Raw genomic sequence first — 27620 nt, 5'->3', positions numbered from 1 at the left:
TATTCAGCCTCTATGTTTAATTTTCTAGACCAAGCTTTATACCCTGCCTTAATAAGAATGTCTCCTTCTCATCAAACTCAGGAGTCATTCTTTATCAATGAATTGTAAGTGCTGTTAATCGGTTTCCTAAGTCAAAAATGCTGGAAAGGTAAGTCGTGAAAAACTATTCTACAGTCACTCCTTCACTTCATGAGCAAGGTCGGTGAAAAAATTATTGAGAAGGAACGTTTGGAATTTCTTGACTAGCACCAGCAGATGGACCCCTGGCAACTGCGATTTTATTCTGGCAGAGGTACAGAAACATAGCAAACACAACAAGATGATGGATGGAGTGCTGAATCTTTCCATCATTGTTTTGCTCACTGTGTCACCCCAGTTTGGACCCAGCCATATGCAAAAGCAACAAGATGATGAAGGGAGTGCTGAAACATTTCAAACACTCACCCCCAGTCAAGAGTTCTGGGTTAAATTCATCATTCTTTTGCTCAGTATGCCACCCCAATTTGGACCCAGTCCTATGCAAATCAGTCTTGACCCTGATCCTCATGGGAACAGTCTAGCCCGCACTTCCAGGCCAGGTCATCCCTGGACAAGAAACAAGCATCCTGAGACCGGTTTCTGGGTATCACCCCCTTACCAGCCAGCAGAGATAGAATACAGTGGTACATCAAGCAAGGGACCCACTGAAACAGAATTATCTTTTAGAAAAGTGATCAAATGTCATAGATTCCAGGGGCTCTGCAGCTGTGATCCTTTTCAAACAACTTGCAACTTTTCATACTTTAGACCATACCATTCTCCCAGTCTCAAGGGAATTGGAATTGTGGACACAGTTTCGGAATGGTTCTCCTTCATTTTGGACAGACACTTATCGGATGCAATGTGGTGTCTCACAGAGCTCCTTATTATCTCCAATACTTATCAACCTCTAAGTTAAACATTTGACACAGGTAATTAAATCTTTGTGTGCTCTGCTTTGTCTTGTGCAGATGACACTCAATCTAGGAGGCATTAGGCTTTTGTATCCACTCTTGGAAAAGGTCTTATGCCATTCAGGAAAGGATGAGTGCCAACTTTTAAAAAATGAACTGAAGGAATACAGGGCTATTGCTTGCAGGAAAAAATAAACAGCTATATGAAGGTTCAATCTTTCCCACTCCTCCCAGAGCTTCGATTACATTTGAATCCATTTGGGCACTGCAATACCAAGGTCTCGCTCTGAAAGTACAAATTACTGAAGGGTTTTCATCGTGTTTTAACCTATTACACCTGATAGGAAAATATTCACCTTTTTTTGTTCGAATGTAATCAAATCAAAGTAATCCCATGTTTTGTATTATTAGTGATTGACTATTGCACTATTCTCTTCCCATACATTTCCAAATAATCAATAACAATACTGGAGCAAATTCAAAATGTTACTGTCAGGAAGGCATCAGACTGAAGAATTTGACCATTTGACTGTGGCTTGGGAAACGCTGAAATGACTGGCAATAAAAGGGTACATTCAAAACACTATGCTTGTAATGTTTCAAAAAATAATGAGTCTGAAAGGGGGATTTACAAGGATCATTCGTCACAGACCCTTTCACTCCAAAGCCTCACTTCTATTTCAAGTTCCTTGCATCAGGCTGTGTAGGGCTGAGGGTAGGTCACTCAGCTATTTGGGCCCTAGGACGTGGGATGATTTGACCAACCATTTGCATAAATATTAGAACTACCTTCTGTTAAAAGAAATCCTGAAATTGTTTTTCTATTGCGGTTTTCTTTCTTTCCCATCCACCTGTTTCTTTCTTTAGGAAATAGTTATCAAAGTATCCTTCTGTAATCTTTTTTTGGCACTGAAGTGTTCTGTTTGAGTTAATGCACACTTAATGGATAATAATAATAATAATAATAATAATAAAAGTAATAATAATAATAATAATAATACTACTACTAATAATATTAATAATAATAATAATAATGTGCATTGATTATTACTATAATAATAATTATGATGATAATGGTTATAATATAACATTAATAACAATACTACTACTAATAATAATATTAATAATGATAAAATATAATTATGCACATTGATCATTACTATCATATTAAAAACGAGGATGATCATATTTATAATTTAACAGTAATACTACTACTACTACTACTACTACTGCTACTACTACTACTATACTAATTATAATATTAATAATAATAACTCTTTGCCCCAAGTATTCTATCTGAAAATAAACTTTGCTAAAATCTATATTTGCTGGACATAACAGTCTACACCTAATACAAAAGCAGTCACCACTACATATATAAACCTACAATTTGAAGTTTTCATCTTCAGAATAGGAGCCTTGAAGCTAGAATTTTCAACAAAACAGGTTCCTGATTTGAAACACACCCTGCCATTTTAGTACTGGGAGGTGCATATGGCTGCCAGTGCAATTAAGTCCTAACTCATAGTATTATTTTAGTTTTTCAATAACGGATCCCAGGCACCACTCTGCCATTGTCCCTCAGTTTTAACCCTGACCCTCCTTACTTACCTTTAACATGGACACCATTGTGTCACAATCGTCGCAATGTGGTCTTGCTAGTTTTTGATGGCTGGAACAGGTGCGAAACACAGTGCAGGGGAGCCCCCATCCTCCAGTGCAGGGGAGACCCCATTGGTGAGTGGTCCTATTCAGTCCAAGGCCAGTGAATATGTGTGAAGATACATGGGTGCCAGGGCCCCTCACCACATTATGCAAGCTAACACCATTGTTTTGCGTTAGGCCACTAGGCTGGACTTGTGGTACCACACACATTTAGCTAAAGTGAAAATTAATATAAATAAGTTTACACATGGAATGAAAATAATACAGACAGTAACTGGACAACAACCAACTAACCAATATAGGATACTTTATTTCCTTATTTGAGTGGTTTAATTGACACTTTCACCCTGATGAATTATGTTAATAAAATGTGATTCAAAGTCAAAGGCAAGCACCCACATTGAGAGATATATTAGGAACATATTCAGCACATCAGGGACTTGACCCGCAACAGAAATCAATCAGGAGTTTCAGGATATGAAGTCTTGATTATTCCAGTTGGGAAAACCTGGTCTAGTAACACTCAACATTGAAACTTAGAATTGTCAAAATACAACAAACTTGAAGATAGAGATAAAATCATGAACTAACTGGTCAATAATCGATGGTGCTACCAGATGTCTCAACTCCTTCCTTTACAGGCTGGGTGTCAAACTGCAGGTGGGCTGCCAGCAAGCCGTGAGTGGCCTTTGCCAACTGCTAGGACCCACCTCCCCTTGTCACACTAAGGGAAAACAACCTAACTTTGTGAATACTTAGGTAATATTAATGAGAACAGCCTTTCCTACCTTCATCCAATGCCCCCTCATACACTCAAAATCAGTAATAGAGAGGACCGTAATATTTTGCAGGCTATACTCTGCTCTTGCTATCGCTGGTCATGTTACCTCACCAAAAAAAAAAGACACCTATAACCCAAAACCTCCTGTGCAAAAGAATTGGTAAAACAATGTGAGGATAGTCCCCTGACACTCCTAAAGGTCCCTGCTTCAGTCCACCCTACCCCCCCCCAAAAAAAAAACAACTAGATTTGCAGCCAGAAACAATATACATGTTCTTGGCAGGGAGAATTTGATATGATTAGATTTGATTTTGAGATTTATATAGCGCACGAGTGCCCGTTGGCATCTAGAATGAGTGATGTCAATGAGCAGCATGCCACAAAGGACACAAACTTGTATGTTGGCATGCAGATTCCCCTGCTGATATCCTATTTCTGGGGGTGGCCTAGGTCTGCACAACATCACCTGAATTCCCACACACCACTGCCCACCCCAGCTTTTCTAGTAACCTTCAGCAATGACTAGCAGGAATTCTACTATGTTAAAGCAGAAAACCCTTATAAAATGGATAACACATAACAGTATTGAACTATATTTATGAATTTATGTATAACACTGTGTAAACCCTGGATAGAGTCACTGCATTTACCTGTAGTAATATCAACTCATCACATTGTTATGGAGTTCACATTTCACACATTTCTGCTTAACCTCTTGCATGATCATGATGACCCCCGGCCATCATGTGTCACCATGGGCATGTGCTCACGACAGCCGGGGGCCGTCCGATTCCCGCCCACTGTTAAAAACTCCCGCACATCGCTAAAATACTCGCAAAATGAAAGGGGTTAAGTGAAGAGATATTTCTGATGTTCCTTGGCTGAGGAAGGTGGTGAGTTGATCAATGGTCGTGGTAAGGGTCGGACTGGGGCAGAAAATAGGTCTGTGCACAAAAACAAAAGTGGCTTCCATTAGCGAACATGATAGCTGAAAAAGGGGCCCGCATTTGCAAATCAGGCGAGTTTTGAGCTTCGGAAAAAAAGCATGCAGTATGGGTATTTTGCAAGGTGTGCTGCAAGCGAGGGTTGTAGCAATATCAGTGAAAACAAACTGAAAAACATCAGCACACCAGGCCATAACACATGACCACAAACTGCTAAAAAAAACGGCCCACACACTGATCTGTGAGACCCATCAGACACTGCCTGATTGCGTTATAGGCCAGTCTGACCCTGGTCACGGCATGTGCTTGCCTCTGTTAATGCTAGGCCCATACCGAACACTTCTCTCTGGGCATGTCAACCAACCTGCACCTATAATACTGGGAGTCAAACAAAGCTCTACTAATTCACCTTCATTTTGAGTTGCTGCACTCTATATTGCAGGGTGTATCAAAAGGGGTCATTATGAATTCTTCTGTACAGAGGCGCAGCGGAAATACATCATTGTGATGTGTTTATCTTCCTGCCTGGGCCGGTGGGTGGGTGCTGGGGGGGAGAAGGGAATGGGGAGGACATTCAAGTCCCAGCTCTGACATAAATTAATACTGGAACGTCCACTAGGAGAAAAAGTTGTGGAAGTCCTTCATGTGTGATGTAATAATAACAATGAACTTATTAGGAAATCTGAACCAGCATTGGAACAGCTAATAGTGTGGACCCATTAGTCTTGCCAATAGTTTTTAGTGTTGCTGTGCAACATCCCCAACACTATGTAGCATGGCTAAGGAGGAAATAAAAAAGGCACTATGATGCAGCCTTGTCAAATTGTAGGCCTCCACACCACGGTGAGGGGATAGAACAACCAGGGTGTGGAAGGAAGCCCCACATGAAGAGAATGAGCAACACGAGTGAGAGAGAGAAGAACATGGAGCGCATAGGGAAAAAAGCACGTGCTAGAGAGTAGAACCTGGATCTGGGGAAAGGGCAGCACAGGGCGAGAAAGCCACAGAGGGGAGAAGCACTCACGGTGTTGGGAAAAAGCACATGGGTGAGAGAAACACAGAGCATGACCAAGAGGAGAAGAGAAGTACACAAGAAAAACAGCTAGAAAGACACATACACTCTCATAGAGTGCTTAATCAAAAAGAAAAAAAGTACTGCCAGAAAAGTAAGCAGCAGGACACAATAATGAGGCCATGCTCAGGGTGGGAGAAACACAAGAATAGGGAGGAAAGCCTCCCAGGCGGATGAGTAAAAAGCAAGCAATGAAGCGTGAAAATAAAGCCAACCAGTGGTAAGCAGTGGGCTTGCTCTAAACCACTGTAAGTTGACAACAATAGGTCTTTTCGCAAACAGCTTGTGCTCTAAGGTAGGTGAGATGTAAAAACTGTCTCTTACCATCAAAATGTGTTAAAACAACAGAAATTAACCCTGGGCGTAGGACTACACTACGCTCATGGAGCGTGCATAGTTTGTGCAACTACGCGCTATGGGAATTGCACATAGTACAGTGCAAAAACACTTAGCGTAGCGTAACGTAGCGTAGCGTAGCTGGTAATTTTTGCTTGCTTGTGTTCCTCAACATCAAGTTGGCGACCACAAGTGAGAAAAATAACATCCCGGCGAGACTTTTTCCTCGTTCGCGATCAGCAACATCAAGTTGACGATCGCGAGCGTGGAAAATAAACATTCCTGCGAGATTCTCAACGCGGGGTGGTCAGGTTTCTCATTGCGAGTGGTCGCGTATGCTCGCGACCTCTTGCAATAAAATATTACCAGTTCGCGCTGAGAAAGCTGCCGCTCGAGTACAAATCAACTCGAGCGACAGAAAATGACCGCTTACACTGTGCAAGATGCGGTTTGCACTGATTGCACAGTGCCGGATGCTTGTCCGCACTGTGCGAACAGCATTTTGCACAGTGTACTACGCAGTTCGTGTAGCTACGCGTAGCTTGCGTAGTACGAAGTGCCCTTTGCGTAGCTACACGTAGCGCTACTACACAAACTACGCCCAGGGTTACCAGAAATCCTCCACCATGGCTCAACCTATTTTCTCAACTTATTAACTAGCACTGTCCAAGACGAAAGTTCTCCTTTTTAATTTGTAGATTGAGACACGTGTATAGAAGCATTTTCGGAGAAGAGACCACATAGATTTAACGCTCTTTTTTATCTGGTGTTTTTGTAAAGTCACCAAACTGCAGTCTTAGACAGCTGTGGGTCAGGTGTATCAATTTGGCAACCAATTAACTGATGTGTATAATTGACATTTAGAAGGATTAACCATGTATTTTGATAATAAAATGGTAAAGCTGTAGAGAAGAGTTAATAGCGTCAGTGGGTGACAGAGATGCACCTAGCCCAAAAGAATGACTAACCTATATGACTGTTCGAACAGGTAGGATTTAAGCAACATTGTGTGTCTGAAAATGTTACTTTCCAGTTCAGACAGTTTCCAGATTAGTGGAGTCTAGTCACTAAGTAAAGAGTATCCCCTTATCTTCTTGTTTGCCCATAGCTAAGTGAGTTCATATGCAATTAGTAACTAGATGGAGTCAAATTTAATATTGTTACATTCTAACTCTTATAAAGTAATGTGAATAGATGTATTGTTCATTCTTTCATTCATTCATTCATCATGATGTTTACTACAGCCATCCTACAATTATTCCTGGTCTTTGTGAAATGTTGCTGTCTTTTTACTTTTGCTTTTACTTCTACTGTCATTTACTCCTTGACACTCTTCTTACCTATTGCCAGATTTCGTAGTTTTCCTCCTCAGGAACAGGTCAGGCTAGATTCCTGTATTCCATGATCCCGCTCCTGTCATCAGACACCAGCAGGGTTTGGAAACAAGCCTGTTCCCTGGATGAGAGCATGTAGAAAATAGCAAAGGGACTTTTGCCATACAACCCTGCTGATGATCCAGACTGCTATTTTAACCTTTTACTCGGACTAGTTTTAGAGGTTGGTTGTGTATGTCAGCAAAGAATAACCCTCTTCAAAATAAGACAAAGTGGCTTGTTTATATGCATCTGATTGAATTTGTTGTAATTGTGCATATAATACATTAGTTTGAGATGATGTTTGGCAAGATAATTTTATCCTGAGCTCCAGGTTTCACTTTTTATTTTCTAGAATATCAGCAATATTAGTGGATAGATTTCTAAGATTGCTTCATTTCTGCACTCATTTCTAGAATCTATTTAGAGATGTCTATTTTTTGACTAATTTTTGAAAATGCTACCACAAGGACAAACACTTTTGTGACAATACCCCACAAAATTTGAGACCTCCAACAGGACACTGTCTCGACAGCCACAGAGAAATCAGGCAACAATAATGAAGATTTCATATTCTAATATGGAGACAGTTTTCACACTTCTGTAATAATCTATAATCTCATAGACAGTTATGAGAGCTCTAAACCTCAATGGACAGACAAATAATTGTACCCTTGTTTTTTCCCCAAAATGTGACATCTACCGTTTGTCAGGTGCTCGATAGGCTGTTTTCTCTGCCAGTTGCACAGCCCCTCTCTTTAAAAATAAGTGGTCAGGTTAGAAGGCTTTGTATAGGCTGTAAGTTTGTAAAATTATTTTGTGCCATACATTAGATATTAATGACTATTGTGCATGCTATAGCACTGAATAGGAATTTAAATGAAGTTGAGGTTTTAGTATCACCCCCACAGTCTTGTTCACTATGAGAAAATTTAACAAAATGAGATGAAAGATTATTGAGAATAGTCATTTGTAAATACCAACACTTTAGCTATACATTAATTTGGGGGAGTAGAATCAATTAATGGTTACATACATCTGTTAGAATATCAAGGTAATACATATCAGTCTTCAAGAATATTGACCTCAGTATATTGACTACCAGTATATTGTCAAGGTATATATCAGGAAGCATAGATTTACCATTCTTAACTCCACAGCTATATATATTTTTACAAAGTTAGTTGACGGGGAGTTAACAATAGTAATTGATACATACTTGAATATATTTACTTTGGCAATATAGTAGTAATCAATATTCTATAGTTGATATTCTTGGAGGCCAATATCAGAAAGTAAATAGTATGATGTATATTTCTATATGGAAGTTGAAGTAGGGTGAGACTTCTTATTGTTTGACAACTGATATTTGGCAGTGTAGAGTTGGCTATTGAACAAATGAAGAATAAGCACCTACATTTCAAACTGGGCATCAAGTTGGGACAGAGGAGGGCAGGTATGGAGTCAGAAACACTGGATAAGATAGATGTTCTCTTTCTTGGGCTGTTGATAGAATATATTCTTCCCCTTGTCTGTATTAGAATGAGCGGTGTTGATCACCAGACAGTATAGAGTGTATATTATTTGATATAGGCGCGAAGGAGAAAATGTTTTGATTGGGATGTGCAATCTGGGCGATCCTGTTGCCCTTCCAAATCGCCTTTCATATCTAAGGTCAAACAACTGTTACACTGTTGTACTACAAATAATTTGACCATACTTCAACATATAAATGCACTGTTATTCGTATCCCCCTATGAGTGTGGAATGAAAATATAACACTATCTCACTTAACATTATGGTCCTCAGAGCAGAACTCAACACTCCATCACACCATGACCAAAACAACAGTGACAGAGACAATTTCCACAGCATAACAGAAATGACAGTGCATACACTTATAAATAAGTATATTTTACACAACATTTGAATGTGTAAATAGCTTGCATCTTGCAGATCTGAACTTTGTCATGTGTTTAGTACACACAAAGCATTTTCCCCATAAACTACCAAAGCATACTAATATTGTAAAGGAAGTAATTAGCAAATAATAGTGTTTAGAACTTTGAACTACTGTAATAATACATTTAGCACATTCTACATAGTGCTAGTTGGGTCAGTCCCCAATTAGGCTTCACCAATCATTTTCCTCTTCCCCCCCTCTGCTTTTCTCTTACACTGCACCTATGAAAATGAAGAGCCAATAATAAAGGGATAGTTTCCACAGGTAGCTTATCGGTACTCCCATGGCTCTCCTCATTAAAAGTGTCACCACATGCTGGCATTCTACTTTCCTGCCTAGTGACACACAGTACCTCACAATTGTGCCATTATTATGGGAAATATTTTGTCTTCCCTTCAACTTGGTCCTTGTAGAGAAGGGGCGCATATGGTTATGACCACATTTCCTTTGATTTCATCCCTAGAGCATGGGACGTCCCACCTAGCACGGCTTGTCTCTCCATCTACACATGTGTACATAGCATGTGAACAAAGAACTTAGAGAACCAGGATACTGAATAATGTACTACTGACACTCATACCAACTTGTAAACAAGCAAAACAAAATAAAATAAAAATGACAGATACTAAAAAGTTCAACTTACAGGAAAATATGCAATATATATATTACACAACCTACACATGACACCAACATTTTACAAATAAAAGTTTACTATCCCATAGCAGACAAATGTTAACTACAAATAATGATATAATGCCTCTTTATACACTAAATAATTTACAAATGAAATCCTCAAACCTCCTTTGAGTAACAATAACCATCCTCACATTGGTTCCTCTTTCTTCACATTCTCTTGAAGAGCCATTGGCATGCTTATCTGAACCTTCTCAAAATGTCATATTTCACCTGGGGTGCTGATCATTCCACATTCCACTATATCTACTCCCACTCTCCACACTCTCGACCTAAAGTACTAACTTCCCTGTCTCCAATTTCATCACACCATTTGCTGTTAGTATCCTTATTTTTTTACCACAGATTGTTTCACACCTTTCATACACAATACTTTGTTGTTAACAATGGTATTACTCATTCCATTTCCTTTTTTTTCTCCATCACAGTCCTGATTTCACAATGTCCTCTGCTAATGTACCACAATTTTTCATCACTTAATTTTATAGCATTTTTCTAGAAATGTACTACACTCAAAGGGTCAAAAACACTCTCACCCATTGCAAACTTTGTGCAACATTTAACTTGCACCCACGATCCTACACAAACACTGACATTTTTCACACTATGTTTTGTATCACATTATTTCTTGTAGACTAACTATACCTTTTTACCCTTTCTCTAACCTATTATAGAGACAAAATCATTACCTTGGAGTTGGACATCCAGCCTGTATTATCCTAGGTGAACATAGTATGATCCCTCAAATCTCCAAAATGACTTTGGCTTGGCATTTCATTAGGAGAGACCTGGTATGCCTCCAACACACTTCTGACTTTACCTTCCCAACTTTGATTACTGTTAAGGACATTGGGCAATTGAATAAATGTTTTTACTCTACTGAACATTTTCATCTCACTATCCATACTTGCATGATATAAAAAGGTGTTGTTATGTTTCATAACATTGTCATATATTTAACTCTTCATACATCCTTATTATTAACTTCTGGATCTGTTATGGGTAAACCCTCTCCCTGAAAAATATATTTTTAAAAATTAAAACCTGAATTTGTATAATGGTTCCTAACAATTTCCAGCTCAGACCACTTTGAACACAACTTCAAAAGAAAAATAATGTATTTAGGTTCTTTTCCCGACCAATCAATTAGTCCTATATTATCAGCTGTGCGACAGTTACAAGGCATGTAGGACTTGTCAACAAACACAAGGGAGGCCTGAGTGTTGTCTTCTCATTTTCAGTTTTTTTTACATTTGATACACTCCCTGATTCAATACACTATGTCTGTATCTATGCCTGGACATCCGTGCAAATTCTTGGCCCTCCTCTTGGTATTTACTATATGCAAATTACCCTCATTTCACTCAAATAAAATCCCACATTTTCTTTTTCCCAGGGGAATTGCCTTCCCTTCCCTTCCCATTCTATTTTTTTCTGTTAATTTGTTCCTGATTTTCTCAAATCCTCCTTTTTCTTTATTTAAAATTTTCTAGTATTTTGTAATGGTAATGCTTTTTTCAAGTGATCCTTTACCTCACACGAGGCTTTGTTTGTGTCATAACTTGTCTTCTATTCATTCTCTGTACATGGGCTCTCTTTTTATCACAACCAGGTAACTTCTCATTTCTTCACATTTATCTCCTGGGCACCCCATTGGTACAGTTGTTAATGGGCATACTATTTAAAACTTCTATGACTACATTTCTTGCTCCTGGTGCAAAAAGAACGCTGTAATTATAGTTCTGGGAGTGCATGGATATTCTAGCCATACATACAGAGGCAGTCTGCATTTATTGTGAGGAACTCTGTTAAAAGTTCATGATCACTCAAAATGTTTCAAACCCTCTATAAAAGATATGATCTCACATTCAAAACCAATGTAATGCTCATCAAATGAAAATTACAAATGTGGCAAGAATGTTATCACCACTTCTCTTCCATTAGATTATTTTTGTGTAAGCTCAGCTACTAGACGCTTCTCACTTGCATCAACTTTAACAATGCTTATGGATTATGGTCTACACACTTTTAATGGTGGTATATTCCACATTTATTATTAATATTATCAAAAGCCTCTCGACAATCTTCGGCCTAAACAGGTTTGTTTTTTACTTTTATTACCTGTCTCATAGGGTAGACCATCCCTGTTTATCTACATACATATTTTGAATAAAGCTCAGCGAATCCAAGGAATGTTCTAAAGTCATTTTTATTTTCTGATCCTGTGGCATCCTTAATTGCTGCTGACAATTTGTTTAGGTTGTATATGCTAATAACACACTTGCTATCTAAATTTACATGTGCTAAATTCTGCATGTAAGCCCTTTTCTTCAAGAATCTTCAATACTACTGCTAAAAGGTTGTCATGTTTCTCCTTATATTTTCTCATGTTCAAAATATCATGAAAAGAAATAACTCCTTAGATTCCCTTAAAAAGTTTAAATGTATGGTTTTGACAGTGGGTAGAGCTAAAGCTAAACCAAAAAGGCATGTCTTTAAACTGAAAGTTCATAGTGAGTGTATTAAAGGCAACAAATTACCTACACTTGACCTGCACAGGCACTTCGCGGTAGGCTGCAGAAAAATCAGTGATTTTGAACAATTTCATCCCATTAGTTTAAGCCAGCATTGCATGATTCATCACTGACACTACAGTCCTTCTTCACTTTTACCTCCACAGGTATATGACACATACAGTAGCTTATAACACCAAAGATGCTTAGTCAATAAGGACTTAGTCATCAGAAGATCAGTCTGCACACCTCTTGCTTTATCAGTTCAGCACTACTTGTCCTTGAAGGTCTACCATCAAACTTGTGTCTAGACATAGAGATCCACTATACCTTGCAATACTTTCAACAATTCAGGCACATAGACATTACGGGAGAGTTTTTCCCTTTTTCTCCTATGTGAAACGAATACTTTCTTTTTCCAGATTTCTCTCTTTTCAGCTCGATGCTGGCCCATAACTTTCCTTCATTTGTATGGGTTATCAGCTATTAACTGCTGCCTGGCATAAGCTAAGCTTTTATTTGAGAGATTTGGTCACAGCACAAAATTGGTCCGCAACTTTATACTTTGCTTTAGCTTTGCTCAGTAAAAAATACTCCCACCAGATTCTTTCTACAAGCCAGCCTACCCTCTCCAGTGGGTAGGGTGGCTTGTAGAAAGAAGCTGGTGGGAGCTTGAGCTTACACAGTCTTGGATATGAATGCAGGATTTGTTTTTTAACCTTTGAGAGCCCACTTGTTAGTGCAATACACAGATCGGGCTACTTGCTTCTCTTGACAATCTATTAATTTTCTCTTCTCTCTCAACCTACAAGTGTAGCTTCTTAGAATTGTCAGTATTGTTATGACAAAAGTTACCAGGTGACAGAGGAATGATGTGTCGATATAGAAAGGCTTTAAGGAATCAGGTTGCAGGTTTAATCCACACCAGGAATCATTGTACATCTTGATCAGCCTCCAAATTGTCATTGCCTTGTCCAATAATCTTTAGTGCCGCATGGAAATGAGAAAAATTGCTTGTACGGATATCCCCAGGGTACATTATAAAGATCGCCATCCCCACTTATCATGCAACTGCTCACTCCAGCAGGGATGCCATAAAGGACAATCCGGATATTCCTTTACTAATATTCCAAAATAGTTTCCAAATGATTGGCATGGTCAACAGTATTGAAACCGATAGAGGTCCAAGAGAGGTAGGATGGATGAGAGGTAGTTATGATGAGCAAAAGAGGAAAGAGATTGGCAGGTGAAGTGACTTTGTTGGAGCCATATTAGTATATACATTTGTAAAATGAGACGAATTGAATAGTCCGGTTTAAAGAGTTTTTGGGAGAACGAAAGTAGAGAAATATATTGATCATGGTCATTAGCAATAGCTTACTATATATATGTCAAATATGAAGAGGAGTGAATGTTTCTATATTAGAAGAATAGGATGCACATTTTGGCTTGATGATAAAGAGATAGGAGTAGACTTTTTTTATTATTTGTGGAGCATAAAATTCTCATACTGAACATGAAGGGTGGATATGAGTTTGAAAGCTAAGGTAAGCAAGAGGATAGAGTGGAAAAGGGTTGAGAGACACACAGCTAATCTACATTGTGCCAGAGAAGAAAGGTTCCGAGTTGTCAGTAGTGAGGGATGTAATGGAAATTAAAGGATTGTATGGAAACAGAACAATTTGAAAAGTGATGAGTATTGTCAGGTGGCCTTGGGTGGAGGGTGTCAGAGTCAGCAGTGACAGTGTAATGAATATCTATAGAGAGTTTCTATGAACACATCAGAGAGGGGTTGTGAGTCTTCTGTCACTGCTGACAAAGTGTGCAATTCGTTCTTAATTTTTAGGATGTCTTAGGTGATCCTTGGCTGGAGGGTGAGAAGAAGAGAGACTAAAAAAGAGAGAGTGAATAGAGGGGGTTTACAGAGTAGAGATGAAAGAGCTAAATGAGTCAGAGAATATTTGTTCATGGACAGAAGAAGAGCAGAGATTTCTCAGCAAACACTAAGGGACCTCATTTTATGATCCCTACAATCTTCTCTGGTTAATCTACCCTCAGGAGTTACCAATATTTAGATTATTGCTGACTTCTGAGGTATTATACATGGAACGTTTACTGTCCTTTTGGGGGAATCTGTCATTTGTGTTACAATTTTCCTGCAGTTCTAATTTTTCACCAATAAAGTCTTCTTCCTTTCTGCAGATGGAGTCTCTGGGTGAAATACCACAGATCTGCAGTTACCATTGACCTTGTGTTCACAATTCAGCTGGTGACTGTTGTTACTGGTCCATTGGAGATTATAATTGGATCTCCCCTGAACCTCCCCAAAATGACCCACATCACCCTTCACTTGAGAAACCTTCATTAGCTCACCTACATCAACCACCGCCTGAACTTTCACCAACCTTCCAGAAACCTGCATGCTGCCACCCTCGCACACGCTCCCCACATTTGCCGAAGCTACAGTGGAGGTCGTTCCTTCTCCTACCTTGCCATCAAGTCCTAGAACGACCTACCCCTCCACCTACAAACATCTCCTTCTCTCATGGAATTCAGAAGGGAACTGTCCCCTGGGTTTTGTTTGTCTGTTGACTCCCATTTTTACTAATTCTCCTTGTTGGCCGTAGGATTCTGAGTACTTTACCACTGCTAACCCGTGTGGTTCTCCCCTAAAACATGATGACATTTGTGTATACCTGATTGGCAAATTTGTTGTACTGGTAAGTCCCCTGTAGAGTGGTATGACATATACCAAGGGCCTGTACTTCAAATGCTAATAGTGAGCTGCAACACTGATTGCGCCACTCACAGGAGTAGCCTTTCAAACCTGTCTCATGTCTGTCACAGGAGTGCCTGTGTGTACAGTTTACTGCCACTTCATCATGGCATTTAAATGACTTTCCAGGTCTTAAAGTCCCCTATTATTACATATGAGTCACCCCTAAGGTAGGGCCTTAATACCCCTAATGGCCGGAATCCATGTAAATAAAAGGTAGGACATGTACTTTTATGTTTTGCATGCTCTAGTAGTAACAAACAGCCTATTTTGGCTTTCACTAGTATGAGGCCCATCCCTCTCATAGGCCTGCATTGGGAATTCCTTAATACACTTTTAAGCTTTAATTCCTGATCAGATAGGAGTAGCTTTTTCATGTTTCATATATTTGGAATGGTAATGGCCAAATCTCCCTACTGGTGAAGTTGGATTTAACATTATTGTTTTAGAGATGGCACTTTTAGACAGTGGACATTTCTCTGCATGTACTGCTCTATGTGCCTGACAGCCTGTCTCCAACACATGTCTGGATTGGATGAGAGCTACAATTTGTGAATTCCATATAGATTGCCACAGATACAGGAAGGGAATGCTCATCTGCATTTTGATGGGTCTTCCTTGGCAGGGAGGAATAGGGGGGCTGACGCTTATACTTCAATAGGTAGTGTCCTGTCCACACACAAAGCACTGATTTACACCCCCAGATAGCCTTGCACACAGGCCTAGGTTTAAAAGTGATCCTTGTGCACTACAGAGACCTGCTGTGAAGCTACCCCCGAAATAATAGCCACTTTTGGGTATATGTACTGTGCCTCTGATCCCTTAAAAGGAGCCACTTATGGATCTTTAACTGAACGTCTGTCAGAATGACCACTGTGCTGCTTAATGGACTCAACAGGACTGCTTTTCTGGAAGGACTGCATTTCTGCTTGTTGCCATGCTACCTGCTGCTCCCTGACTCTGCTGAAGGAGAGCTGGACTCTGCCTTCCCTCCTAGTGATTTCCAAGGGCTTGCTGGCTTGCCTCCTGCTTTCTGAAGTCTCAGGGGCACAAAAGACTCCCTGAAATCCTGCTGGTGCTGTTGGACTCTGCCTTTGGTGAGTTCTACCCTTGCCTGAAATGGCGTGTCTAAGGGGGTCATTATGATTGCGGATTTTCCGCATCCTCGGGGCCGGCGGAAGCCACCGCCGGCCCCGAGGATGCGGAAAATCCGCAGCGGACTGACCAAAGTCCCACCGCCAGATTAGGATGGCTGGTGGGTCCTGGTTTCCGTCCGCAGCTTTTCCGCCACAGTCGGATTACAACTGCGGCGGAAAAGCTCTAATATGGTGACGGTGTCACACCGTCCACCATATTAGGATGGCCAGTAAAGTATGCTTTTCCGCGGCGGGTTTTCCGCCGCGGAAAAGCATACGGAACTTCACTGGGGGGCCCGTTGCGGGCCCCCTAGGTGAAGGGGGGGTGGGGGGTGCACATGGGGGGTACCTATGGTACCCCCCTGCATTTGCATGCAGAAAGCGGCAGGCACCGCGCGGTGCCTGCCTCTTTCTGCATGCAAATGCAATGCGTGCATTTTTAACATTGCCGCGGGTGCAGCTTCAAGATGCACCCGCTGCAATGTTAAAAATAGAGGATGTGACCGCCAGGGTGGCGGTCACATCCTAATTGCACAGGAGGGAACTCCGCATGCCATGCGGAGGTTCCCTCCTGCTCTGGGGTCGCGGACGGACGCAAGTCCGTCCGCGATCCTAATCGACCCCTAAGTCTGGGCCTCAAAAGTGCGTTCTGCAGCTGTTTGGCTACTAAATCGACTCATCGTCACCTTTGCGTTGATTTTACCTGATGCATTGCCCTTCGATGAAGAGGCTGTTCCATAACAGTGGTACTACAGCCTGCACTGCCTGACGACTACTCTCTGTGCAGCTCGATGACAACGTGTTGCCATCACCTCAGTGAAGCTCGGCAACGATGCAGTGACAAGACTGCATGGAAAAGATCGTGGTCGGCATGGATTTTGGATTTGCACCAGTCCCTCGCAACCTTAAATAATCTTTTGACTGCTAGTGACTTCTGAGCACTGTTTTTGCATTTAATCTTTAAAAATTCATATCTCAACTTCTATTAATAGGATTTTTGTTGTCTTGGTTTTTTTTTGCTCCAATAAATATTCTCTATTATTCTAGTCTCTTTGTGGTATGTTCATTGTGTTACTGTGTGTGTATGTTGCGCAAATACTCTACTCATTGCCTCTTTAGATAAGCCTGACTGCTTTGTGCTAAACTACCTGAGGGTGAGCACAGGTTATATTTTAGTGTGTATCTAGGTTACCCTGACTAGAGTGTGGTTCCTGCACTGGCCTGGGTGCATACCTCAGCCGACCAGAAATCCCATTTCTAACTGGGACTCAAGACCTGGCTTTTCGACTGTGCCTACTGAGATCTCAGCGCCTGGATACCATCAGGGGTAAATAGCTGTGCTATTTAAATACTGTTCATTGATTGGCCTGTGCTATTTTCGCCTAAGGGTGATGGTGACAGTCTTGGGGATTAGAAAGTGTTGAGAATAAAGATATATATTTATGGATGGTGAATTTGTGTGAGGCGCATATTTTTGCAAAACAATGAGAGTATTTCCCTGCAAAATATAACCACTGCATTTCCCTTTGAAATAAAACTTACACTTGTGCTTTCCGCAGTCCTCTATGTGTACTAAAAATACTGCTTTCAGTGCATATTGTAAATGCACATCCAGAGCCTGCTTTCATTGAGAAAGGTCAGGACAGCTTTCAGATGAGCAGGGAAATCATGTTTGCAGCGGAAGCTGTGATAAAATAATGACGGGTAGGACCCAGCAGGGAAAGAAATCACGAAGTGTAGGAAACTGGTGTCTCCCACGAGACGACTGGAGGAGATAGAATGATTCACTGTGGAATTATTGCCAGTTTTGTAAGTCACTCTGGTAGTCTGTAAACTGCTCAATGTCATTTTAATTGGATTGGGTCCCAGTGGCCCTCCAAAATGTTACAGTTTGATGATTTTTGCCTGCCTTTTGTAGTTTTACAAACGACAGCACATTTAAAGCAATTTGCTTAAGAAGATCTGATGTATTGTCAAATATATAAACTCTAATTAAGTGCATGTAATGTTATTGAGACCAATTTTTGAATTTATGTCTGAATTTGTGTCTTGACAGGAAAATGTGTCCCTGGCGGACATTTTGTCCCTGAGAGAGAGCTGTCTTACAGAACGAGATATTTGGGCGATCTGCTTGGAGTGCTGCTATTCCATGAAGGAAATATTGCATTCAGCGCTCTTCCAAACACTCTGCATCACCCCTGACACCCTGGCTTTCAATACAAACGGCAGTGTATGCTTTATGGAACCGCTGAGTGGTAAGCTTACCTGAGGGACTTGTGTTGACATCTCTGTTACCTACTGGGCCATCTTTAGGGTGTTGTGACTGGCGCGGCCACACATGGCGCTGACATGGAGGGGGGGGCACTGACCTTAGGGAGGGGAGAAGTGTTTAACAATAACTTAAGATTTAAAAGCACATGCTGCAGAGTTCCTTGTGCACCCAGCTTTCAAGTGGAAATAACAATTTAAAGATAGCTCTTGTGATTAATGTTCCTGCTAGAGGGAAAGAGATCTGAGTTGTGTCTAGTGGCAGTTTGGCTCCCCCTAAAGTAGTGCAGAGGGCTAATATGTCTGCTGCAAAGAACAGATCTGTATTTTATATTGATAGCTGAGTGGATTAATAAAGTCAGCTTTTACCAGCGCTTTAAACCAAATGAAATATATATGAGAGAGGGGCTATGGAGAGATGAGGGGCACTTTTGCCTGGTGGTAGAGATGGAATCAGATGAGGAGGTCATGGGGGGTGCCACAGAAGATTGTCGCATCGGGCGCCACCAGCACTAGAGCTGGCCCTGGTTACCTACGTATCAAAAATCCAGCATGCTAATTCAGTGAGCTCCATCACAACTTTTAACTACCTTCAGAGTTTATTTTCATTTATAGTATTCTTTTTGTGGTATGTGATGGCAAAAATACAACATACTTTAACTCGATAAAAAGAACACATCTGGGGGCGTAGAAATCAAAATCTCAAGGCCATATGTACAAATCATTTTTGGAGTTGCAACGCAAACGGCCCAATTAGCTGAATCGGGCCAGTTGCAACTGCAAAAAAAACTGCAAAAAAGCATTTTGAAATGTACAAATGCCAAAGTACGACTCAGAAACTTGCTACTAAATTGCAATTTGGTTTAGCGATTCGGTATTTGGAAGGGATGTGTATGGGGCACCCTTTCCAAATACCAAATCACAGTGATATGTATTAATGTTTTGCCACCAAATTCCGGTCACATAATATTAATATTTCACCACGTCTTAGAAGGATGTTGTAAGCCATTCAAAATTAGGAAGGGTCCCCAAGGGACTCCTTCCGCTTTAAGAGCAGGCAGTGGTCCCATTTTTTTAAGCTGTTTTATTTCAAAGCAATCACAGATGTGGTGGTCTGCTGACACAAGCAGACCACCATCGCTGTGATGGCAGCGATTTCTAATGGGTCACGGATAGCTACCTTCCTCATTAATATTCAGGAAGTAGGTCTATTTGCGACCGCGCTAGGAATTGCTGTTTTTAAATATGTTATTTTGTATATTAGGAATTGTAATTTCCTAATTACAATTCAGTAAGAATCGCAGTTAGGAAATCGCAATTCCTAAATTTTGTACATGTGATCCATAGTTCTTAGTCATAAATTGAAAAACATGTAACATTAAAATGAAACTGTGTGAGGGTATTGTACCTCAATACCTGCTGACTTATTGCACTTGTCCCATACTCCAAAATTTAGTTGCATAAGATTGACAGAAAGCAGTGCTAGGTGTTCGCAATTGCAGACAGATGTTCTGTTCCTACACTTTTCCTAATAGAGTGCATGCTAAGTCTCACATAAAGTGAGCACTGGTAGCTATAAGTTAAGGCACAGTCTCAATGACAGTTTTAAACTGACAGGTGCCTTAAGTATTTGAAGAACTGGTCCAGTGCTATTTTGTTTGCCCGTCCTACTGGCTACTGAGGAAAAATTGATTTTCCCGTTATGTACTATAGTAGAACGTGGTCATTACTTAGAGGTGTTAAAAGCTCTGTGCACTGATACTAGACAATGCATTGTGTTTGGCCTTTCTAAATTCTAGCATGCACTCTGAATCAAGTGAAGGAAACTATGTGTTTGAAGCTTTCTGTTGCCATTAAGGAATGGCTTGTCCCGAACACTTTTGGAATTGACTAAGATCTTGTATTTATTGGATCTCCAATCCAGCACATTAAGCACTTTAATTCTGATCAATCAGACTTGTTATTGGCTGCTATTGCTTGTTGCACTTTTTTCCTATGGAGGTTTTTATTGTGTAAATTGTGTAAATTCTCTTTAGTAACTTTTTATATGGTCATCCTATTATTGCTGTACATTTTGGTTTCTGTTGTGCTGTATACTTTTCAGGATTCTTGTGATCGTAATAAATTTACTGACTGACTGACTGGCTATTTTGTTTTGACCAAAGGGGGTGGTAAATGTTTGCTAGTCACAGAACCTTAAAATGCATGTGCTTCTTTTGGTTTTAGAGATAGCAGTATTTTCGACACTTGAGGTGAATCATTGAACATAGAGTAAAATACACAAAGCATTTTAATAACATGTCACATCACAATAAAACAGTTAAAGCTGAATGCAACACATCAACTACAACACAAACCATTGCAGTAAAGCTATACACAAACAGATCAGCACAAAAACACAACAGAGCACATCCCCATCACAACGACATGCCACCCAACAAATCTGAAGAAATTATCTTGACATACATTTTGGCCTCCGTAAATCTGCTTTCATAATACAGCAGTAAAAGGCGTTTGCACCAAACACTGCCTTAAGTTACCATAAGGACATGAAAGAGCAGCAGTCACAAATGCTTGTGATCCGACGCTAGAGCCATTTTGTTGTCTTTTTCAGCTTGTATAATACGATTTGAGCAAACCTATTACAGAAAAGCGTTTTCAACAGTCCGACAATGTACAAATGTATTGTTGGACCATTAATTAAGCTAACAAATATATCGGTTTGATTGTAGGTCATTTTTCTTGTGCCATAGATAATTTAAAGAACCCCTGTCCATAAAAAATAAAGCAAATCACTTGCCTTTCCTTTACAAAGTAAACTACATAAAATACAAAAATAATTTGCATTCCTTGGTCTCATCTTTCAGTTTTAAAAAGTGGTGTGCATTTTCTCAAATTCATATGTAAATACAGCGAAAGGAGCATGACATCGGGTTGTGCCCTATTTGCAAATGTAGTTTGCTGTAGTTCCTAGAACACAAGGCAGAAAATGGAGCAAACTGATTGGACTAGAGCAAAGATTCTGCAATAAGGCCCCAAGCATCTAATACTCTGAGACACATATGTCATTCCGCTCACAATAAAATTAAAATGCTGCCATGACTATCCTACTGTTAGCAGTCCCAAAGACTTTCCGTACTCCTTATTCAATCCAATTATCCTTTTCCACTAAAAACATTCTTCATAGCAGCACAGCTTTTCGACTTCTGTAAAGCAGTAGATTCGAAAATAATAGTAAGATATGTCTGCATACTCAGATGAACGATTTAAACCACAATAAAACCCAGAGTTTTTAAATGGGTTGTTTGGAAACAATAACAGTTTACTTTTCTGCTCTTTTTCAATTGGCCTAATCCAGATGGGAAACGTATAGTTGTAAGGACTCAATGTTCACACGTTCTGATTCATTGAAACAAAAAAAGATGCTGTATTTTCTAAACCTCAAGTGGAACAGAAGATATGCTGTTAAGAGCCAAGGAATCCGCAGAAAGGAAATATGGGTGGAATAGGATTGACACATTTTTCATATTGTTGATGGAGGCAAGTTGTTAGGAAATTCGATAAGCAATGTGATGAATTGAGTCGTTTATTTAAAGGTAATGGGTCGAGCAATTCTCAGTGGCACAGTCTTTTCATATGATGGGCTAAAGTACTGCCCAAACTAAATTATTATTTTTTGTAACCACTCCCGCACTAAGCCTAGTGTCTGAGGCAAGTCTCAGATTTTTTTAAAGTAATTTGGAATTTAATACGGTAGAGAAAATAATGATTACCTCCAGCCGGTTGCAATAATTCACGTCAAATGACAAATCGTTCTTTCTTCCTCGTTGCCTGCAGCCGCTCAGTTAGCCTCTCGTAGGGAGAGTGCATAATGTGGGCACAAATTAAACAACAGCGAAAGTAAATTACAGAATTTTCTAGAGACAAATCCAAATGAAAGAATGCAGGCACTTATGAAAGTGAGATGACAGTGTGTATTTGATCTGCTAGAGTTTGGGAAGAAGAGGGGGGGAACTACTCGATTTGCAGCCTGGAATCCTTTATTTCAGTGGTTTCCAAACTTTTGACTCCTGTGGACCCCTATTAAATCACTGCTGGAAGCCGGGACCCCCAACCTATTTTTACTATTTAAATGTCAAACACTAAAACAGTAATTTGCAAAAAGTACATAAAAAGTGCACACCAAACAAATACTCGAATTAATATAGATTTTCTTATCATATATTGAAACATTTGCAAAAATCGGAATATTTTAATGGCAAAGTTGGTGCTGCATCTCAGTGACTAACTTTTTAACGTATGGTTTTATTTCGTAGTACGAGGCTCCTGCTGCCGGGGCTGGACTGGAAACCCAAAGCAGCCCTGGCAAATTGTTGTGAGACCAGTCCACTTACAGGGCACACCAAGTTTAGCGAGTGAGCCTGACCACTACGAAGGGGGTTTTGGGGAGGCTCTCCTCCCAAGAAAAAAAGGGGAAAAGGGTGCATTCTACAATGCATTTGTCAATATATATTGATTTGTATTAGCTTTTAGAGCATAGTAAATGATGACCTTATTGTGCACCAGGATACGACAATCTTTATTGGGGCTCTTCAATAATTCCCTCATTATCACCCTCCAACAGTGCCTTTAATCACTCCATAGCCCCTCTGTCGCATGTATTTCATTTGTTTTGTAGCACATACCAGTGTAAGATGTCAGAGCACCTTACATCACACACATACAGAGACATGTATAGAAGATGTTAGATACGGCACAAGAGACTACAAGGTGTAGGATTCACATGTCATCTAAACTGGTAGGCATTTTTTAAGAGTGTTTGGTCTGGAAAAGCACAAACTCAGTATTTAGAACATAAACTCAGTGGTTAGCGTAGACTTTAATATTAAGAATTTATTTCTATTCAGACAAACATTTTTTAGCAGTATTAGCATAGTGAAAACTGGGAAAAAACATAACATACTAATTTGTACCATGCAGTTTGCATGCTTCTCTTTGATGGCAGTTCATAGCTCACTGTGATAAGGTATGACTTATGACCTGCAACAGTAACAACAGAATCTCTTTGACAAAGGCAGTAAACCACTGAGCTGTGCACATAAAATAGTTTTTTTAAATGCATGCTATACACTTTTTGCAGTAGGCATATTACTCTCTGCACTACTGTTGCAAAGTTATCCTGTACCCTGGGTACCCCCCAACTTTTTGCTGACTGATACTGGTGGTAACTGACTCTGACTGACCCTGGGCTCTGCCTAACCAGACTCACGGCCAGTGCTATGCTGAAAGAGACACATTAGAATACAGTTAAAACACCTACATACACTAGGGTACATGACCTTCCTATTGGCCCCAAGTATATAATAGGGCAGGGGGATTGAAACTACCTACAAGTCCCTAGTCCCCTTTGGCATGGCAGTTTAGAGGCCAGCAGCTCTTTTTGCACTTGCATGTGTGCACTGCTGGAGCCTGAGGTCAGTTTAAAAACAGCCCTGGGGGCCAGGACTGCTTTTAAAAAGAAAATTGTGCCTAAACTCGACTTTTGTGTTTGGGGCACTTAAACATGGATAACATGTAATGTTTTGGCATAATAGGGACCCCCAGGCTCTAGCCTAGGTATGATGGTAAAATCAAAAGAATCCCTTGGCGGAAGTACTATAACGTTAGCCCATATATTAGTAATGGACCATTACTAATATATGGGCTAACCTTAGAGTACTTCTGCCAAGGGATTCTTTTTATTTTACTGTTTACAAGTACCCTATTCCCCTGGTGTGTTAGGGGGTCTCTCTCAATTTTCCCATCTAACCTAGGTATCCCAGGGGTGGGGGGTCATGTATTTATAAGGTATACCCATATAAAATAATTTTTTATATGCCTGGGTAAACTGAAATTTCACATTTCACTCCCCACATTGTGGTAAAGTGCTGCTCAACTTCGACTTTGATGCTAGGAGCACTGTGGAGGGAGAATTAGAAATATTTCTACAGATTCAGAACCCTTAAAGTCTCTCCTAGTTGTAAATGGGGCGGGGTTCCTGTAGATATAAGGCAAGTACTTATAAAATATGTTTTTGTAAGTCCTGGTGCTGGAAAAATGGCCCAAGTCATTTTTCCGATTGCAAATCCCCTGTTACATTGGTTAACATGGTAGAAAGTTATTGATTAATAACTCTTGATAGGAGAGAGATAGAAATGCCATTCAAAGACTTCTCAGAATGGAGTTTACATCTCCTGATTGTACCACGCTTCCGACGATCCAGAATGGGCGGCAGAGGGTTTGGCGTAATGACTGCCAAACTCTGGAACTGCCTCCCACTTGACCTTAGGTTCTGCTGGTCTGAATCCCTCTTCCGCAGTAAATTAAAAACGTGGCTGTTCTCCAGGTCATGAACTTAGTCCTGCGCTTGTCTTGATTCTCTTTTGTACTCCTGAGCTTCTGTCTTAGCGCCGGGACACCCCTTTGGGGGTAGCCGCGCGCTGTATAAGCTACTTAAATAAATAAATAAATAAATATTAATCAATCCAACAATATCATATTGTTGAATTTCTCCTAAAGTATACATGCAAGAAGTTATAAGACTTTCTTGTTTTTAAGTCCAAATTCAGCCTTCCAGTGGTCTGCCCTGATTGGTCAGAGTTAAGTGGATTAGCTAGGCTGCCTTGAAGAGGTGATAAAGAGCCCCTGGCATTAACCAGCTCTGTTGGCAGGGTAGTGTGCTGTTCCATAGGAATGTCAGGCCAGGGGGAGGAGTCGTAATTTATGCTTTTTAAAGAGAGAGTAGAAACCATTTTCATTTATAGCTCTGAACATCACACCTTAGGCAGATGGTAGTATTAAGGAAGGTATGAGCAGGTGCAGGGGGGAGAGTCTAAGTAAATAGGTCATCCTAGGGGTGTGTTTAACCAGCTCTTACCTCCTCGTTGGAAAATCAGCCATTATGGATCTGGAAGATTTGCTGCACTCTGGGACAGAATAATGCCACACTCTACAGGATGTGGTCATAACTTTGAGGAGTTACCCTGCTCCCATTGGTCAGAAGTGACTTCCTGAATGACCCAGAGACCTTGGAATAAGTATGTGAGAGGGGCAGAGCCCTCCAGATCTGCTGCTTGAAACTTACTGAAGCAAGAATTGCCCTGTTGAGAAGTTTTGCTGTGCAAAGATTTCTAAGGCCTCACCTCTGAAGACGGCACCATCTGAAACTACAGCCCTGTGGATTATCCTGCTGGAACAGAACTAAAAAATGGAGTCCCTGAAAGCTACAGGTTGAAAGAGCTCATCTAGAACATCACCAACTAAATCTACACCATGGAGAACCATCAGTGGATTTGTAAGGGTTTTGTAACAGTGTATTGGGGGAACTGAAGTCCTCAACTTTCAAGGACCATCTTGCAGCTTAAAGACCCTTGGAGTGAGTTTGAGAACCTTTGGAACCCCTTGAGGAACTTCAGGAAGAAGTTCAAGAAGTTTGGAGAATTTTGGACCAACTTTGAAAAAAGCTCCATAGAGGCACCGACTCAACCTGGCTAGCCAGGCTGCCTGCCTTCAACCGCGAGCCGGCCAAGTTAACCAGGTTCGTCCTGCTAAAAGCTCCATCGCTCCAACTTCCAGAGATTGACCGGGACTAGAAGAAAACTGAAGCCGGTGAACCCTCACCGGATACGGCTACATGAGAAGCATTGAGAGACCCCCCCAGAAAAAGCTCCAGAAAGGTTTCTAAGTCCACTCGTCGAAAAGGTGACTGGGAGCAACTGCGAAAGCCAAGCCGCCTGCCTTCCATCGCGTGTCGGCTTGGATTTTTGGGTTGGCCCGCTAAAGGGATCTTGAGAAAGTTTCTAGGTCCGCTCCATAGAAATTGACCGGGACCTCGTCACAATTCAAGCCGGCGAACCCTCACCGTATACGGAGTGGCTAAGAGCTTCGAGGGGCCTCGAGGAGAAAAGCTCCAGAAAAGTTTCTAAGTGTGAAGGTAGAAACAGAGACCTGGACCTGCCACAAGCTGTAGCTGCTCAGGGCTCCATCGTGCCTGGCCCGAAACTTTGACTTTGGCCCGATCTACCGCAAGCAGGTATCACAATATGATGCTATAATCTTATAAGTGCTATATTTTATTAAAGCTTTGAAAATTCATATCACTGGTTCCCTACATTGGATTTTTGTCATGTTGGTGTCATTTTAAAGACATAAATATTTCCTATTTCCATAAATTGGTGTTGGATTTTTATTATGTGTTGTGTCTTAATTATTTACTGAAATTATGTTTTTAAATGCTTTACATACCTGTCTTTGAAGTTAAGCCTGTCTGCTTGCAGCTACGTTACCAAGGGTTGAGCATAGGAATAATTTTCTAAGACTTATGCTGAGTCCTACCATGTGTTAGTGGCCTTATTGCCAGTGTCAGACCCACATTTGCCCCTACCAATAACCCACTTTCCAACAACTACCTTAGATAAGTCAAAGCTGCCAATGGACAACACTCCCATATCTCTCCAGCAGGTACATTAACCCTCAGAGTTATCTTGACACTTCTACTGTTGCCCCAAAACTGCTAATTATACAAGGAAATGTACAGCGCTTTTAAAACTTCTGCCTGTGGACCCCCTGGGAATATGTCATGGACCCCTGGGGGTCCACGGACCAATGTTTTGGAACCACTGCTTTATTTCATTGCCTCCCTGTAAAAGGCAATGCACTCCCACTTTTTATTTTGTTGTGATACTTTTTTTCATGCCATCTGCCAATAACAAGACTGCACTTGAGTTATTGCGGGAGGCAATATGGAGTATGTGGGTTTGTGCTGGAGGATGGGTAACCCCAAGAGTGGGAGAAGTGATATGACTGGCTTGAAGAATGCAGAGGACGACAGAGGGTTGACGCCCGAGGTATATACAGTTTCCTCAGCAAGGTGAAAGATGTACGTGAAGAGTGAGTGGGGAAGAGAAAGGAGAAGGCAAGGCCTGGGTATCATTGAAAAGAAGTTAGCAGAGGTGAGAGAAGTGATGGCCTGGAAGCGGTGCTTGGCAGGTTTAATGTGGAAGGGACCAGAAGTAAGAGAGTTGGAATGAAGAAGCAGTGAAAGCAGTCGCAGCTCCTGGAGGGAGTGCTGCTTGCGGTGGGGCGGGCCAGGGGGGCCAGGGTGGGGGGGTAGTAGACTCTGGCATACAG

At 40.8% G+C, this 27620-nt stretch overlaps 1 protein-coding gene across 1 annotated transcript in view; it reads left to right on the top strand.

Moving 5' to 3' along the window:
* The window catches only part of KNDC1 (kinase non-catalytic C-lobe domain containing 1), a 757927-nt gene that overhangs the window by 76808 nt on the left and 653499 nt on the right, over positions 1 to 27620 (top strand). Inside the window, exon 2 of the mRNA XM_086922530.1 lies at positions 18241 to 18439. Coding sequence (XP_086778656.1) covers positions 18241 to 18439 — 199 coding nt within the window. The remainder of the gene's footprint in view (positions 1 to 18240; positions 18440 to 27620) is intronic.

Source organism: Lissotriton vulgaris, chromosome 5, assembly GCF_964263255.1.
Source record: "Lissotriton vulgaris chromosome 5, aLisVul1.2, whole genome shotgun sequence".
NCBI classification, from domain to species: Eukaryota; Metazoa; Chordata; class Amphibia; order Caudata; family Salamandridae; genus Lissotriton; species Lissotriton vulgaris.
The sequence above is the reverse complement of the archived record's forward strand: the minus strand, read 5'-3'. Positions and strand labels throughout refer to the sequence as shown.